The sequence below is a fragment of the Macrobrachium nipponense genome, chromosome 1 (assembly GCF_015104395.2).
Source record: "Macrobrachium nipponense isolate FS-2020 chromosome 1, ASM1510439v2, whole genome shotgun sequence".
NCBI classification, from domain to species: domain Eukaryota; kingdom Metazoa; phylum Arthropoda; class Malacostraca; order Decapoda; family Palaemonidae; genus Macrobrachium; species Macrobrachium nipponense.
Genome location: NC_087200.1, coordinates 16,946,797 through 16,963,896, shown reverse-complemented (window position 1 = coordinate 16,963,896; position 17,100 = coordinate 16,946,797). Strand labels below are relative to the sequence as shown.

At 37.5% G+C, this 17,100-nt stretch overlaps 2 protein-coding genes across 2 annotated transcripts in view; one reads left to right on the top strand and one right to left on the bottom strand.

Annotated features, from left to right (window-relative positions):
* LOC135218699 (myosin-10-like) overlaps positions 1-709 on the top strand; it is a 913-nt gene extending 204 nt beyond the window's left edge. Inside the window, exons 1-2 of the mRNA XM_064255147.1 lie at positions 1-165; positions 212-709. The exon at positions 1-165 is cut by the window's left edge and continues 204 nt beyond it. Of these exons, the coding sequence (XP_064111217.1) occupies positions 1-165; positions 212-709 (663 nt within the window). The remainder of the gene's footprint in view (positions 166-211) is intronic.
* A 2,617-nt stretch (positions 710-3,326) lies between these two features.
* LOC135218698 (putative proline-rich protein 21) lies at positions 3,327-4,456 on the bottom strand. Its single transcript, XM_064255146.1, has 3 exons — positions 4,391-4,456; positions 3,762-4,095; positions 3,327-3,586 (listed from the first exon to the last, which is right to left on the bottom strand). Exons 1-3 carry the CDS (start codon positions 4,454-4,456, stop codon positions 3,327-3,329), a joined length of 660 nt encoding a protein of 219 aa, XP_064111216.1.
* Between the last annotated feature and the right edge of the window lie 12,644 nt (positions 4,457-17,100).

Genomic DNA, 17,100 nt, shown 5'->3' with positions numbered 1-17,100 from the left:
GAAAAGTGTAGAGAAGAGTTAGCAACAAAAGCAGCAGAAGTGACTTCACTGCAGAAAGAGTTAGACAATGAGAAGAAGTTAATCCAAGTTCTGGCTGCAGAAGCCCAGGTTATGAAGAACTGGGTTGCAGAACTAGGAGGAGAGAACGCCACGCTTCAGGATGAGGTAAACAAAAACTACTTGAAATAAATTCACTTCTGAAATCTTTAAGGAAGGAGCAAACAGGAGCAGAAATCTCCAGGATGCTCTCCAACATGGGAAGGAGATGGAAAATTTGTTGAGAGAAGAAAAGATGAGAGGAAATGAGATGGCGGCTTTCCTGAGAACCTTCAAAGTAGAGCTCAATAACAGGGACCTACAAATTGAAAACCTCCTAAACATGAAAAGGAAATTGATAAGTGAAAAAGAAGAACTTTTGCAGGAACTAGGCGTTGCTCTCAGTCACAGCAAGGAACTGGACAGCTTGCTGGAGGAGGCAGGCAAGCAGGCGACAAAACTCGCAAACGATTTCGAGGAAGAGGTCCAGAAAAGGGAGGACCAAATGAAAGATTTCTTAGGCAAGGAGGAACAACTCAGAGTTGAAAATCTAGAGTTGGAAGACAGATTAGAAAATGCTGTCAATCTTCTGATTAAAGAAGAGAGGGAAAATGTTACATTGGCAGCAAAATCGTTAACAGAGGAAGAAGACGGACGCCTGGAGGATAGATGAAAAACCAAAATCAAACAGGGAGGAAGAAATGAGGAACAAAATGGCAGGAAGGTGAAAAAGAGCTGCAGCAACTTAGAGCGGAATGTGAAAATCTGAAAGAAAATTGGAGGATACAAGAGGAAAAGATGAAATGGGAACAACAGCGTCTCATGGAGCGCCAAAGGAGACAGGAAGAGGCTCTGAGGGAACAGGACAAATACATGCTAATGACTCTTCTCCATGGGACAGCTCAGAGGAACTTCCATCTGCAGCACATTGCACTGCAGCATGGAACTGAAACTCTGGACAGCATCAATGAAAAGGAGAAGCAAGATGAGGACCTGTGGTTGAGGAAGGAGAAACAACACAGGAAATATTGCGATGCCCAGCAGGAGAGGACGAACTTCCCGAAACAGTGGGACATCCTAACTCAGACATTGACGGAACTCACCCGTGGAGATTCTGATGAGAACTGTGAAATTTCCAGCAGAAAACCAGATGACAAAACTTGTCATCAAAACAGTGAAGATTGAGTCCCTTCAAAGCCGAGACTCCCGAGGATAAGGAGGACTAAGCCAGCTGGAAGACCCACCTAAAAGGACAGCATGAGTGAGTCACGGACTGACTCGACGACCATGGGGACTGAGCGCACATCTTCAGCAGCGTCGGAGGGACCCCATGATTCCCCCCACCATTTGAAAGCCATCCCCCCACGGCTTCCCCCCCCCCCCCCCCCCCCCCACCCCCCCCACCCCCCCCCCCCCACCCCCCCCCCCCCCAAAGGTGTTCATGGTGGTTGCTCTTATGTTGCTTGGGTGTGCGTTCAATCCCACAGCCATCGGGGTCTTTCTGTAACCCATTTGTGTTTGCCCTTTGGTCCCAGTCAGGACGAGCTCAGCAACTGAGTCTGGACTGATGACTTTATTCTATTCAGTTTCCTGCTGTGGGAAACAACATTTTAACCTAGCCACTGAATTGGACTGGCTTGCACGCCAGCTCAATTCAGTGCCGGTCCCAAGCCCGGAAAAATAGGGAGGGTTGGCATCGTCCGTAAAATATCTGCCAAAAATAACACAAGAGAGAGAGAGTGAGAGAGAGAGAGAGAGAGAGAGAGAGAGATTTGTAAAGTAAAAGCAGAACAATTCCCTTTAAAGCCATGAGATTACATTTTATAAAAACTTTTAAATGCTACACTTACGAGTTACTGTACGATTTGGCCTAAAACGCAAATATAATATACATTTATAATATATATATTATATATATCTATATATACATAATATATATATATATAGATATATATAGATATAAAATTTAGTATATATATAGAATATATATATATATATATTATATATATATGTATATATATATATATATATATATATATATATATATATATATATATATATGTATAGATATATATATATATATATATATAATATATATATATATATATATATACTATATTATATATATATATATATATATATATGGTATATGTATATATTATATATATATATCATTCGAGCTACAAATGTCCTTTAATATGTATATATATATAATATATATATACATAACATATATATATATGACGCTACCGAATCTGCTATTCTGATAGCAGATTCGGTTAGCATCACAGTCCGTTCCTGATTTCGTTCCCCGTCCAACTGGACGGTGGTTCGATCCCATGGGGGGACGAAATTATTATCAATTAAAAAATTCCCCCCTCGGTACATATACGAAAATATATCAATCCGAGGTAGAACGAATTAGAAATTAAAGGACATTTGTAGCTCGAATGATTTATTTGAATCACGGTGATGTGATAAGATTCATATATATATATATATATATATATATATATATATATATATATTATATTTATATATATATATATATATATATATACACCCCGAGTTCCTATATATTACCTCTAGTCGAAATTGAATGATATTTGATATTAACTTTATATTCTAAAAATATATTCTAATGAATGAAAGGTAAATGCTATGTGCATGGCTCAGTACAATCTAGGCCTAATACTAGTAATTTTAACTGTAGCATTTAACAGAGTTTATATAACACACATCTCAAACAGGCTGTGGGTGGTGGGTGTGGGTGGAGGGCTGTAGAAGAGTTGTGTAGTTGTGAGTAGATGGTTGTGACAGTAACGTTGTGTGTGCAAAGTTGAAGGTGGAGGTTGTGGGTGTGTAAGTTGTGAATCAAGGATCGAGAGTTTAAGATTGTATGCTTGGGGCTGTCGATGGATGGCTGTGTTTAGTGTTGTAGATTTAGTTTTGCAGGGAGAGGACTGTGGGTGTAAGGTTGCGGGTAGACGCCAGGTGCGTGACTGTGGGTGTAAGGTTGCGGGTAGAGGCCAGGTGCATGACAGTGGGAGTAAGGTTGAGAGTATAGGCCAAGTGGATGGCTGTGGGTGTAAGGTTTAGGGTAGAGACCAAGCGGATGGCTGTGGGTGTATGGTTGTGGGGAGAGACCAAGTGGATGACTGTGGGTGTAAGTTTGCAGGTAGAGGCCAGGTGCATGGCTGTGGGTGTAAGGTTGTGGGTAGAGTCAAAGTGGATGGCAGTGGGAGTAAGGTTTAGGGTATAAGCCAAGTGGATGGCTGTGGGTGTAAGGTTTAGGGTAGAGACCAAGCGGATGGCTGTGGGTGTAAGGTTGCGGGTAGAGGCCAAGTGGATGACTGTGGGTGTAAGGTTGCGGGTTGAGGACTTGGTGCATGACTGTGGGTGTAAGGTTGAAGGTAGTGGCCAAATGGATTTCTGTGGGTGAAAAGTTGTGGGTAGAGACCAGGTGGATGACTGTGGGTGTAAGGTTTAGGGTAGAGGCCAGGTGGATGACTGTGGGTGTAAGGTGGCAGGTAGAGGACTTGGTGCACAACTGAGGGTGCAAGGTTGTGGGTAGAGGCTCAGTGGATGACTGAGGGTGTAAGGTTGTGGTTAGAGACCAAATGGATGACTGTGGGTGCATGGTTGTGGATAGAGACTAAGTGGATGACTGTGGGTGTAGGGTTGCAGGCAGAGGACTTGGTGCATGACTTTGGGTGTAAGGTTACAGGTAGAGGCCAAGTGGATGACTGTGGGTGTAAGGTTTAGGGTAGAGGTCAGGTGGATGATTGTGGTGTAAGGTTTAGGGTGGAGGCGAGGTGGATGACTGTGAGTGTAAGGTTGCCGGTAGAGGACTTGGTGCATGACTGTGGGTGCAAGGTTGTGGGTAGAGGCCAGGTGGATGATTGTGGTTGTAAGGTTTAGGATAGAGGCCAGGTGGATGACTGTGGGTGCAAGGTTGTGGGTAGAGGCTAAGTGGATGACTGTGGGTGTAAGGTTGTGGGTAGAGGACTTGGTGCATGACTGTGGGTGTAAGGTTGCGGGTAGAGGCCAAGTGGATGACTGTGGGTGTAAGGTTGTGGGTAGAAAAAAGCATATTTTAGTTTTACCAGACCACTGAGCTGATTAACAGCTCTCCTAGGGCTGGCCCGAAGGATTAGATATTTTTACGTGGCTAGGAACCGATTGGTCACCTAGCAACGGGACCTACAGCTTATTGTGGGATCCGAACCACATTGTATAGAGAAATTAATTTCTATCACCAGAAATAAATTCCTCTGGTTACACGTTGACCAAGCCGAGAACCGAACTTCGGGCGACCGGATTGGTAGCCGAGGGCGAAATGCACTCGGCAAACGTGGAACTGGTTTAAGGTAGAGGCCAGGTGGATGACTGAGGGTGTAAAGTTGCGGGTAGAGGCCATGTGGATGATTGTGGGTGTAAGGTTGCGGGTAGAGGCCAGGTGGATGACTGTGGGTTTAAGGTTTAGGGTAGAGGCCAGGTGGATGACTGTGGGTGTAAGATTCAGGGTAGAGGCCAGGTGGATGACTGTGGGTGTAAGGTTGCTGGTAGAGGACTTGATGCATGACTGTGGGTGTAAGGTTGCAGGTAGAGGCCAAGTGGATGACTGTGGGAGTAAGGTTTAGGGTAGAGGCCAGGTGGATGACTATGGGTGTAAGGTTGCAGGTAGGGGACTTGGGGCATGACTGTGGGCGCAAGGTTGTGGGTAGAGGCTAAGTGGATGATTGAGGGTGTGAGGTTGCAGGCAAAGGCCAGGTGAATGGCTGTGGGTGTAAGGTTTAGGGTAGAAGTCAGGTGAGTGACTGTGGATGTAAGGTTGTGGGTAGAGGCCAAGAAGATGACTGTGGGTTTAAGGTTTAGGGTAGAGGTCAGGTGGATGACTGCGGGTGTAAGGTTGTGGGTAAAGGCTAAGTAGATGATTGTGGGTGTAAGGTTGCAGGCAGAGGCCAAGTGGATGATTATGGGTGTAAAGATGTGGGCAGAGGCCAGGTGGATAACTGTGGGTGTAAGACTGTGGGTAGAGGCCAAGTGGATGACTGTGGGTGTAAAGATGTGGGCAGAGGTCAGGTGGATGACTGTGGGTGTAAGGTTTAGGGTAGAGGCCAGGTGAAGAACTGTGGGTGTAAACATTAGGGTAGAGGCCAGGTGGATGACTGTGGGTGTAAGGTTGTGGGTAGAGGCCAAGTGGATGACTGTGGGTGTAAGGTTGCGGGTAGAGGCAAGTGGATGACTGCAGGTTTAAGGTTGTGGGTAAAGGCTAAGTAGATGATTGTGGGTGTGAGGCTGCACGCAGAGGACAAGTGGATGACTGTGGGTGTAAAGATGTGGGCAGAGGCCAGGTGGATAACTGTGGGTGTAAGACTGTGGGTAGAGGTCAGGTGGATGACTTAGGGTGTAAGGTTTAGGGTAGAGGCCAGGTGGAGAACTGTGGGTGTAAACATTAGGGTAGAGGCCACGTGGATGACTGTGGGTGTAAGGTTTAGGGTAGAGGCCAGGTGGAGAACTGTGGGTGTAAACATTAGGGTAGAGGCCAAGTGAAAGACTGTGTGTGTAAGGTTGATGTGAATCTACTATGCCAAGTGTCCTATAATCAGTCCGGGTTTAAAAACAACATGATACGATCAGAATCAGATCCTACAAGCAAGACGACACTGCAGACCAACGCGACAAGAAAACAAGACAACAGATGTACTACCAAACTAACTTTAACAACGAATATAGCACCAATAGCAACCTCATGAAGAAGATTATTCAAAAGAATGTCAAGCCACGAGCCCTCTATACCGACATACGCATACGGGGAGTGTTGCAAATGAAATCTACTTGCATCATCTGTAATGAAAAACAGTGCATGGACACCCACACCCACGGAGGTGACTACCACTGGTTTATGAATTCACTTACCCCAAGGAGGAATGCAGTCAGTCCTTCCAGAGAAAACTACATTGGCAGGACATCTACGACCCTCTGACGAAGACTACTTCCCCACAGAAACACTTGAGCCATCTTCCAACACTACACAGACAACAGGTGACCGTTCTCCACCGTCTGCTCGAACGAAAAGAGGGATCCAAGGTCAGGGTCAAGGTCAAGAACGCCGAGTGGAGCCACGCCAAAATACCTAACCCAAATATATCAATAATTTTGTTTGGAATATAAGCTGTAGGAATAGAATGTACAGCCAACTGTAACATAGTTTTACCATGTAATGGCAAAAGCATATTATGTAAATATTATAATGAACAACTAACCCACCTCATTGTAAATTGTAAACCAAAATTATAACCAAGAAAAATGGTAAACCCCTTAATCCAATCCTGTCGGTATAAATAGAGCGGAGGACGCCTTCATGTATTATTAACCAGAACTTTGAAGAGTTATTGAAAACAGAGGTAAGGAAATATATATATGAAAAATTATGCATCAAAGAGGTACATGCCACAAAGGCGATTGCCTTCAAATTTACTCACACACACATGTATGTATAGATATATATATATATATATATATATATATATATATATATATATATATATATATATCATCAAAAGCCAGCAGGAAAAAATAAAAAGCAGCAGTACATAGCAATTTCGTGTATTCTTGATACACCTCACCTCTAATCAGGGTACAAATACATATGAATGAAAAACAGCTTCGAAATTTCAAAGGTAAACATAAAAAACGAAAAACAGTAAAATATAGAACAACCAAACAGCCTAGTCAAGAAGCAAATGGTCCACGGCCTAGAATTACACCTGCAGGACAAATACTACAAACAGAAATGAAACTACTAAGCAGTCAATTACATAGTTACGAAGTTGCAACGTACAGTTCGTAAGCCAGTTATCTAGTTTATATTGTCCGTTGCTAATATTAAAAACACTACTTGACTTAAATGTTTTATTATGCTAGATTTTATAATGCTTCTTTTAATAACATCTCCAAAAAAAAAAAAAATCAAAAAAAAAAAAAAAAATTCTTTGAATTTTTCCGGTTTATTTCATTATTAAAATTTTTCATATGTAGAAAGAGGGCACTCGATGTATTTCCTACACGTACGCAATATTTATGTTGATTTAATCTTGATGCCGACAGTTTACCGCTTTGACCAATGTATTTTTTTATTACAATCTCTACATGGAATTTAGTGCATGCATCCTGATTGTAGATGGGGAGAGTTCTTTATCAAAATTGTTCCCACAGACTGAGTGTTACTGAAAACAACATTAATATTGTAAACTTTAAACACTTTTGGCAAAGACAGAAACCTATAGTCGAAAGGTAAAACAAGCAAATGACTATGATCAAAAGCTTGTACGTACGTACATGGTTAACTGCATAAAATGCTTTCTTAGCCTTTCTTAAATCAACATCAATTAAAAATGTAGGGTACTTCAGTTTGAAAACATCATAAAATCAATATCATAAATTTTTATAATCTTTTTAGAAGTCAGGACAAATTCTTATTGAAATTTAAATCTTTTTATAAGTCAGGACAAATTCTTATTGCTCTTAAAAAAAGTGAAGAAAAACAGTGTGGTGATTGGAGTAAAAGTGAATGCAAGAACATACATTTGTAGGTTTCCTAAAAACTACAATTTAAATCTGTTACCCTGTCTATGCACATTTACATCTAAAAATTTAAAATTGAATCTTTTTCTTCCTCGAGTGTGAATTTTATAGAGGAATGTAGGGCACTTAATCTAATTAGGAATCGGTTCACATCCTCACACAACGCCTTACACAAGATATGTCATCGGCAAACCTAAACCAAAGAACATTAGCCGGTAAAATACTTGACAAGTTTCTTTTCAAAAAAAACTCCAAGTAAATTTTGCTTAATTAAAAGCGACGACAAAGTGTTCCCCATAGCCATACCAAACTTCTGCTCATAAAACTTTCCATTGAAAGTAAATTTACATTCCTTAATTCACAGTTTCTTCAATATTTTACTGTTTTTCGTTTTTATTTTTACCTTTGAAATTTGGAAACTTACTTTCATTCTTATATATTTGTACCCTGATGAGGTGTATCAAGAATACACGAAAGTACTAGGTACTACTGCTTTTCATTTTTTACTGCTGGCGCTTGATATACAATCTTCACAATGTTAACTGTGATTGTATAAAATTATATATACCTATATCAATATTAAATCGACTACTACGGAAAACATTCAAAACATTACCGAGGAAATTAAAACAGCAGCAGCCTTGGCACATGACCAAAAAAAACAAAAGAGAAAAGAAATGACGAGGAAATTGTATAAAGAAGAGAGAAAGAGAAACGGGCGGTATTTGCATTGGCTCTATGGGCATTATTGGGCAATTTATTTTTTCTTACCAACTAAAAGCAGGACCACCTGCTTCAGGCTAATGGATGCCGGAGCTAAGCATCAGACTTAATATATCAGCGCTTGAATTCTTTAAGCTCAAAGAGCTTACATCAATCAGCTTCTGAATTCTTTAAGCTCAAAGAGCTTACATCAATCAGCTTCTGAATTCTTTGAAGCTCAAGAAGCTAACATTAAGTACGTTTTTCCTTCGAGATATCTCTTCACTGATTTCTTTGTCTTAAAGCAGGATTTATAGGTAAAGTACACGACGAAGTCCTTGTTGTAAAACCGGAAGTTACATTATGACAATTTGCATCAGTAGACAGAGTTCAAAGAGAAATGATGATAAAGAATAAAGATTCTTGGTTGTTTATTATCTTCGTTCATTTTAGCATCGAACATATGAATAAAAACCCATGACCACAATGAGGCTATTTCTTAGTGTGGACTTAAAAAGCAGGTAAGTGAAGAAAGCGTTCATATTTTTAGCAAGTTTGATTTTGCTTCTAAATATGTAAATAAAACGCTGCTGATAGAAAAATCCTCCTCAAGTCCTAGGATTTTCCTAGACACATGATTTTATTTATGTCGAAGAACTTGCTTTTGAATGTTTTGCAGCTTTTAGCATCTTTATATCTTTATGTTAAATAGTCGCATATTTTGCATTAAAAGGACAAGAGTGGTGATGACGGCAATCTTGAGATTTTTTGACATTCTTTCGCAGGGGGCAAGTTTTCGCGAACAAAATTACGCACAAATTATATTGAACTTTTACCGAATAACTTTCTCAGATAATAGTTGAATATCTACTAACTTAACTAAGGGCAAATTAACAAGAAAATAAAAATGCAAAACGAGAATGTAAAGCATAAAGAAAGGGACACGTTTTCAATACCCTTTAATGCCTACTTATAATATTTCATCACTAAAATAAAATATAGGTTTAATTTTTCAGCAAAAGACTTGACCTAAATAATAACTGTCAATCCATTCACCAGCCATGGACGGATATTGCAGGATTTAATGTTCTTATATTTAATATTACTCATGATTTACAGACGTGAACTGAAACGTCGTGGTTATCTATTCTGTATGAAGGTGATAGATAATAAGCATAGTTTGCAAGGTGCGGCATTTGAACATGAATATTTGTGATAGGTGTATGTATGTATGTATGTACGTATGTATGTATGTATGATATATATATATATATATATATATATATATATATATATATATATAGTATATAGTCATACATACATACATACGTACATAGATACATACATACATACATACATACACCTATCACAAATATTCATGTTCAAATGCCGCACCTTGCAAACTATGCTTATTATCTATCACCTTCATACAGAATAGATAACTACGACGTTTCAGTTCACGTCTGTAAATCATAAGTAATATTATATAAGAACATTAAATCCTGCAATATATATATATATATATATATATATATATATATATATATATATATATATATATATATATATATATATCATGTATAAAATGCCCATTAAAACACTCTGGTTTAAAGCTAACGGACTATGTTTCAGTGGACTGACTTCCACCCTTATCTAGTAGTGAATGACAGAAGTTACATTGATGAAATATATAGTGGAGATATGCCCTTAGGTGATACTTGGGGTCACCACTAAGCCGACATTGGTTCTGTTAATTGTCTTAATCCACTTCATCGTTGCCTTAAGGAAGATATTGTCTATATGGTCTAAGTCCCAGGCTCCACTGGAAAGGTTGATCCTATTTTCTTGTTGTTTTATCAATGAAGATTCTACCATCTGACATTTGTATAGACAGCTGCTTTTGTATAAAATTTGGGAAGAGTTCTAATCCATGGTATGGTTTGTGTTATTTATATGATGGAAAATTGCCCAACTATGCTGTCCATATCTATCTGAGCGCTTATGTTGAGTTAATCTTTCCGAGAGAGATTTTCCTGTAAATTCAAGGTACGACTTATCACAATCCCTACAGGAGATTTCATAAACACCTACATCTTTGGAAATTTGTTTCTGTTGAACGTTAGTTGATTAAGGATTTCCCCAATGTATTTGGATAAGTGAAGATGAAAGGGTTGGAGTAGACTAAGGTTTGTGTGATCTCTCGTAAACTATCCACGTGAGGGATTATGATTTTGTTTGTGAATTTTTCCTTTTCTCTGTTTTCTATGGGTTTGTAAAATATACTCTGCTCTACGCAAGGCTTTTTCTATTTTGTGTTTGGGGTATTTTAACAAAATACATTTATTTCTGATTGTTTCAAGTTCTTTGTTAAGAAAATCTTGGGAGCAAATTCGCAGGGCTAAAGAAATAAGTTACATGCTATGCAGTTTAACTGAAATATCATGATAGCTGTAAAAATGCATGTGGGAAAGTGAGAATGTTGCTTCCCTGAAGATAGTCAATTTGTAGTTCTGATGATTAAGACATCTAAAAAGGGGATTTGGCTATTGTTTTACCACTCTACTTTAAATTTTATGCTCGGGACCAAGGAATTTGATTTTTGTAGAAAGACATCAAAATCACTCGACTCGCTTTTCCCGTACGTTAAGATGGTGTTTATATAACGAAGCCAAATCATATCTGCAGGTTTGATAGAGTTTATAATCACTTTTCCGAAATACTCCATATATAATTTTGCTAAAACAGGACTGACTAAAGGAAATCATGTTATTAGTAACACAGAGCTCTACAACTTGCATTATTTAATTCAATTCTATGGGGAAGTGTTCAACAAAAAGCTCAACTTTATTTCTAGGTACTTTAGTGAAAAGAGAGTCTACATCTAGGCTGCGAAGTTTTACGTTCCGTACAGGAATATTTACTGGCCTAAATTTATTGCAAAAGTCTTCTGAACGTTTATATGACTTGGGGAAAAAGTTCCTAAAAAGGGGGATAGTAACTCGGCTAACCATTTTAAAATTCCATAGCTAAAAGCTCCAGCACACGAGATTATGGTACGGAAGGGGATGTTACTTTTGTGTGTTGTAAAGGCCATAGAAATAAGGTAATTTGGGATTTAGTGTAAGTTTCTCCAAAATTTCCATATTTTTCTTACTTTTAACGACATTTCTGATTTTTCTGAAGAAATCTATTGGGATATTGTAGATTTAAAGAACTTGAAACAATCAGAACTAAACTTATTTTGTTAAAATTACCCAAGCACATAATAGAAAAAGCCATACATAGAGCAAAGAGTATTATTTTACAAACCCACAGAAAACGAAGAAAAGGAAAAATTCACAAACAAAATCTTAATCCCTCTCATGTATAATTTACAAGAGATCACATAACCTTAAGCTACTCCAACCCTTTCATCTTCACTTATCCGAATACATTGGGGAAATCCTTAATTAACGTTTAGCAGATACAGTTTCTAAAGATGTAGGGATTGTGATAAGCCATACCTTGGATTCACAGGAAAATCTCTCTCAGAATGATTAACTCATCATAAGAGCTCAGTTAGATATGGACATAGTTCAGCAATTTTCCATCATATAAATAACACAAACCATACCATGGATTGGAACTCATCCCGAATTTTATACAAAAGCAGCTGTCGATACAAATGTCAGATGGTAGAATCTTCATTGATAAAACAAGAAGATAATAGGATCAACCTTTCCAATGGAGTCTGGGACTCAGACCATATAGACAATATCTTCCTTAATCCAACGATGAAGCAGATTAACACAATTAACAGAACCAATGTCGGCTTAGTGGTGACCCCAAGTATCACCTAAGGGCATATCTCCCACTATAAATTCACCAATGTAACTACTTCTGTCAGTCACTACTTGATTAGGGCGAGAGTCAGTCCACCAAAATATAGTCCTTAGCTTAAAACCAGATTGTACAAACTTGCACGTATGTTTATGCAATAAGGAATAATCAAGATGTGATTTAATCCCCTTATTAAATGAACTTAATAAAACAAAATGAAAAATATAATCGAAAGAGATGTGCAGGGTATGATAGCAGCTATGAAAATTATGATACATGATAATATTAACTCCTTGAGTATCACGCATTTTTACTTTACTTCAAATTTCGAAAGAAGTTATGGCATAGTTTTGACTAGAGTGGATCTCTCTCTCTCTCTCCCTTTCACACACACACACACACAAACATACGTGCACAAAAGCATAAAGATGCAGTAATGATACTCGAGTTCATGGAATTGTATCCGAGTATGAATGTAATACTATATCCCCATAATTATAATCATATCCCCATAATTATAATCAAGTTACACAATTCGATACTGGATTAATGCATTACATAAATGACGTAAATGCATCCAATTTTCCCTCGTAGCTATAACCATAAATACACTTTTAAAGAGGATTCCCGTAAAACATTTCAGTTTGACCACATTGCGGTAGTGATGGCTGTCAAATCTTCAAAACAAATACATATTAATAATCATTCAGTTATTTGATCTAAGTAACTCTTGTCTTTTCAAATAACTTCTTATTTAGATTTACTGTCACCTACTGAAAAGTTGTGGACCCCTTGGTAGAGGAAATGCCCGTAAATAGTAAGACCTTCTCGCCTGACGCCGATGCTAATCATGCTTCATATTCTTGTGAGTCACAATTTGGCCAGAAAATAGAGTTTACTATCCCATAATCTGCTTGATAATTGAGAGAGAGAGAGAGAGAGAGAGAGAGAGAGAGAGAGAGAGAGAATGTTATCTGGGAAAACATTCAAGCCTATCTCAGATCAAGAGAACGAATAAATCATTAATAAGTGGTCTGGTTCCCTCTCTTCCACATGAATTTTTTTCACACGTGAAAAAATTTAAACGTGAATTCAAGGCAATAATTATTAATTGGCTTCGTTTTATTTGTGCGGGATACTTAATAAATTCTATCGATAGCAGTTTAAAAAGACAATGACTCTTGCTATAATGATATTTCAATGTACTGGTAGGGTTTCCCATATATTTGTACCTAGTGATAAATAAAATAAAAATTATAAATAACTAGAGGATAAAATATTAGCCAGAGAACGAAAACAGGACATACGAAAAATAATGAGTAAATTACAATAAAATAGAAATTATTTCCGCCAATACGACAAGAATATTAAATATATCAAACATACTAGTTTTTCTAAATATTAGTATTTGATTTTAAAAATTCTGTTGTCATTCTCTCTAGTTCAACTTTCATTAAATATGTATATATTCGCATGTAAAACGTTATTTTGCGGGCCTATTTAACTTTAAAAAAAATTACGCAATCCCCTTCCATTAAATAATATGATTTGAGAAACAGCAAAGCCTAAAAAAAATATAATGTGAACTCTCCCTTTGCATCCAACCGTTATCATTTGTAATCTCCATAGCGTTCCCTGCTCTATCATGGTCTTATCTCCATGTTCGATTCTGCTGTGTATCTGCAATAGCTGTTTCTGGTCTGAAACAACCGCAATCTGGAGTCGAATCCCCCACATTTCAGTTTAGATGCTTCGTGGGGTTGCCACTTCCTTTAAGGCAGTGGTTCTCAACCTTTTTCGTTCCATTCCCCCCTTCATGAATTCTCAACATTCGTGTGGCTCCCCTTCAGTTTTCTCCCAAATCCCACCCCGCCAAAAAATGTAAAAAAATAATAATAATAAAATGTTGATGAAGAGAACACCCTTGCTTTATTACGAAGTTTACAGTCATAATTATCTTATATTTGAAAGATTTCTGTGATATGCTTAACTTAACATCACTAGACTACAAAAGGCTAACGGACAATAGCAAATTTCAATTTGGTTGGGAAGAACTTCATTATTAACCTCTGCATGTTTGATCACACATCAGTGGGAAGGCTGATGATGTTTCTTTTCAGTCAGCTGACGAATCCGAGGTTGTGTCACTGACATTATTTAGAAATGTATAATATGCAACAGCCCACCACCGCTTTAAGGGAATTCTTCTTCCCAGACATGTTTCCCTTTGAGACGCTGATGCTGTAATGGCTTCCCATTTTCCCCCTTTTTACCTTACTGACCTATTTGATAGAGAGACTGTTTGGAAAGTATAACGATTGCTGGGCATGAAAGTAATGTTTCATGGAAATTACTCTTACATTAGGGTATATCGTTTGTTTGTATGGTGTTTTTACGTTGCATGGAACCAGTGGTAATATATTCAGCAACGTCGAGATGAATGAACTTCTATCACCAGAAATACACATATCTAACCCCTCAGTGGAATGCCCAAGAATCGAACTCGCGGCCACCGAGGTGGCAGGTCAAGAACATACCGTTCACGCCACCGAGGCATTTACATTAAGGTACTATAATAAATACGGGAACTCGTGTGGATAGAACCTGAATGGATAACGGGTATCGAAAGATCGCGTTTTGCTAGGTATGGACTCTGGAATTTAATTTGAAATAATTTGGAATTTATTTCGGTCTTTGCCAAGGAAAGGAATGACGCAAACGAAATGTAACTGGCAAAGAGGGGATTACACAACCTAGATTACTGGCATCCACTACAGCGATATATATGATTGTTAAAATTACACTTACGGAAATTAAAAACAGGAGAAAACAGCAGATGAATACTTTCATCAACATACACATTCCTAAAAAAAAGAACAAAACATCATCATCATCTGCCCGATACTGTTTTCGAAAATCGGCCACCATTTCCCAAAAGGGACGACCTAATACGGTCAATTGGAGGTCATTGGATGCCTTTATCACCGATACTAACGTCACTTCAACTTCGTCATTATGGGAGATCACCCGATGGAATCCGTTAATGGAGGAATGTGCTCGCTTTTATAGCCAATACTTCCCCGGGTTTTGTGCCTCTGGAAGGCAATAAGGAATCCCTTACCCACACGTAGGACACATTCCCCAGTTGCTGAATTTTGATGTTCATAAAAAGGTGATCAGTGGGAAATCTAAGAACAAACATTTGATAAAAAAAACTACCATCCCCAACAGAATTCTGGAAAAGTAAACGGAACCTTTTTCGTGTTAAATACAAAAACCAGAAAGAAAAACAGACAAACAAAGACGAAACATAATTTCATCTCTGCCTGCCAAAGGCAACATTTTGCCCTTTTTTGAAAATGAATGGCATCAGAGATGTAAGGTCCTTCAGGTAAGCTCACATATGCTTTGCAACTTGTTGCCTGCCCCGGGGAGTCCGTTGAATATGAATAATGTGGGATGCATTAATCAATCTTGGGAGGAGGACGACCACAATACAAGTTGGCATAGGAATCGTGACCTCATTGCTCTGGAATTACCAATCTCTGGGAGACGGGAGGAATTCCAAGAAAGGACTTCCCAATGTGTTTGCTCTAACCCTTTTCATTAAAGGAGTTATAGATGGAGGGGCTAAACAAATGAGATCATTTCAAATTAAATACAATATTTGACTAAATCATTAATCTTACATTTGCTGAGAGCACAATTTATAGAAGAGTCTTATCGCAATGCATATCTTTCACACGAAACATTTTCTTTAATCAGGTGATCTGTTTTATCTATTTTCTCATCTCAACTCTTGAAAGAGGGTATTTAAGAATGTTATCTATCTACTATCTATATCTATCTATCTATCTATATATATATATATATATATATCATATATATATAATCTTATATATATATATATATATATATAGATATATATTATATATCTGTGTGGTATATAGTATATATATATATATAATATATTATATATATAGTATATAATATATATATTATATATAGCATATATATATAATATATATACTATATATAATATATATATATATATATATATATTATATAACATATATATATATATATATATATATATATATATATATATATGTGTGTGTGTGTGTGTATATATATATACATATATATATTATATATATTATATATAATATATATATATATATATATATAAAAAATATATACTATAATAATATAATAATATAGTTATTTTATTTATCTATTATATATATAAATTAAATAAATAAATAAATAATAAGAATAATTAATTATTTAACACAGCAGATGCACTTGCACTTATTATTTCCTACTTTACAATATTAAGCCAAAAATAACCCACCAATAACGAATACGCTACGCCTTAAAGCTTACCCAAATGTGAAAATACCCATAACATGGATACCTTCCTCTACAGTCTACAGGCTTCAAAAATCTATGCCCCCCCCTTTTACGGAGGGTAGAAGCCGACAGTAATTAGAAAGGATGACTATTATATTACCGACATAATTCTCGTCATTCAAACGGTTTGGTTTTATATCTATATAAAACCTGAGAAATAAGATCAAATATAGGCAAACATTCCTTGTAGATGACTGCTAAATCCCAGGAAGTAAAAAAAATATAAAATAAGTAAAAGCAACTAAGAAAAAGTGCCCTAATAGCCACGTCAGCTTATTAAGACATATAAATCGAACAGCAGAATCACTCGCGTCTTATCCGACGCTTTCATCATAAAAAACATCACTTTCTCCTGTCACTGTGGGAGAACAAGCTAACCAGTAACTAGCGAAAGAACGGGTAAGCCTCAAACGACACTGATGACGCCAGCAGCTGGTGGGTGCTCTTAAAAACAGCAATTCGAAATTATTAGCATTTTACTCTAACTTCCGGGGTTTTGGCTCTCTTAAAAGTCCGGATTCCCGAGGCAGGTGACAGTGC

Coding starts and splice junctions, on each gene's coding strand:
- LOC135218698 (XM_064255146.1), bottom strand. CDS start 4,456: ATGGCCTCTACCCGCAACTTTACACCCTCAGTCATCCACCTGGCCTCT. Junction 4,096..4,390: donor CTACCTTAAACCAGTTCCAC/GTTTGCCGAGTG, acceptor TTACACCCACAG/TCATCCACTTGGCCTCTACC. Junction 3,587..3,761: donor CATCCACTTGGCCTCTACCT/GTAACCTTACAC, acceptor TTGCACCCTCAG/TTGTGCACCAAGTCCTCTAC.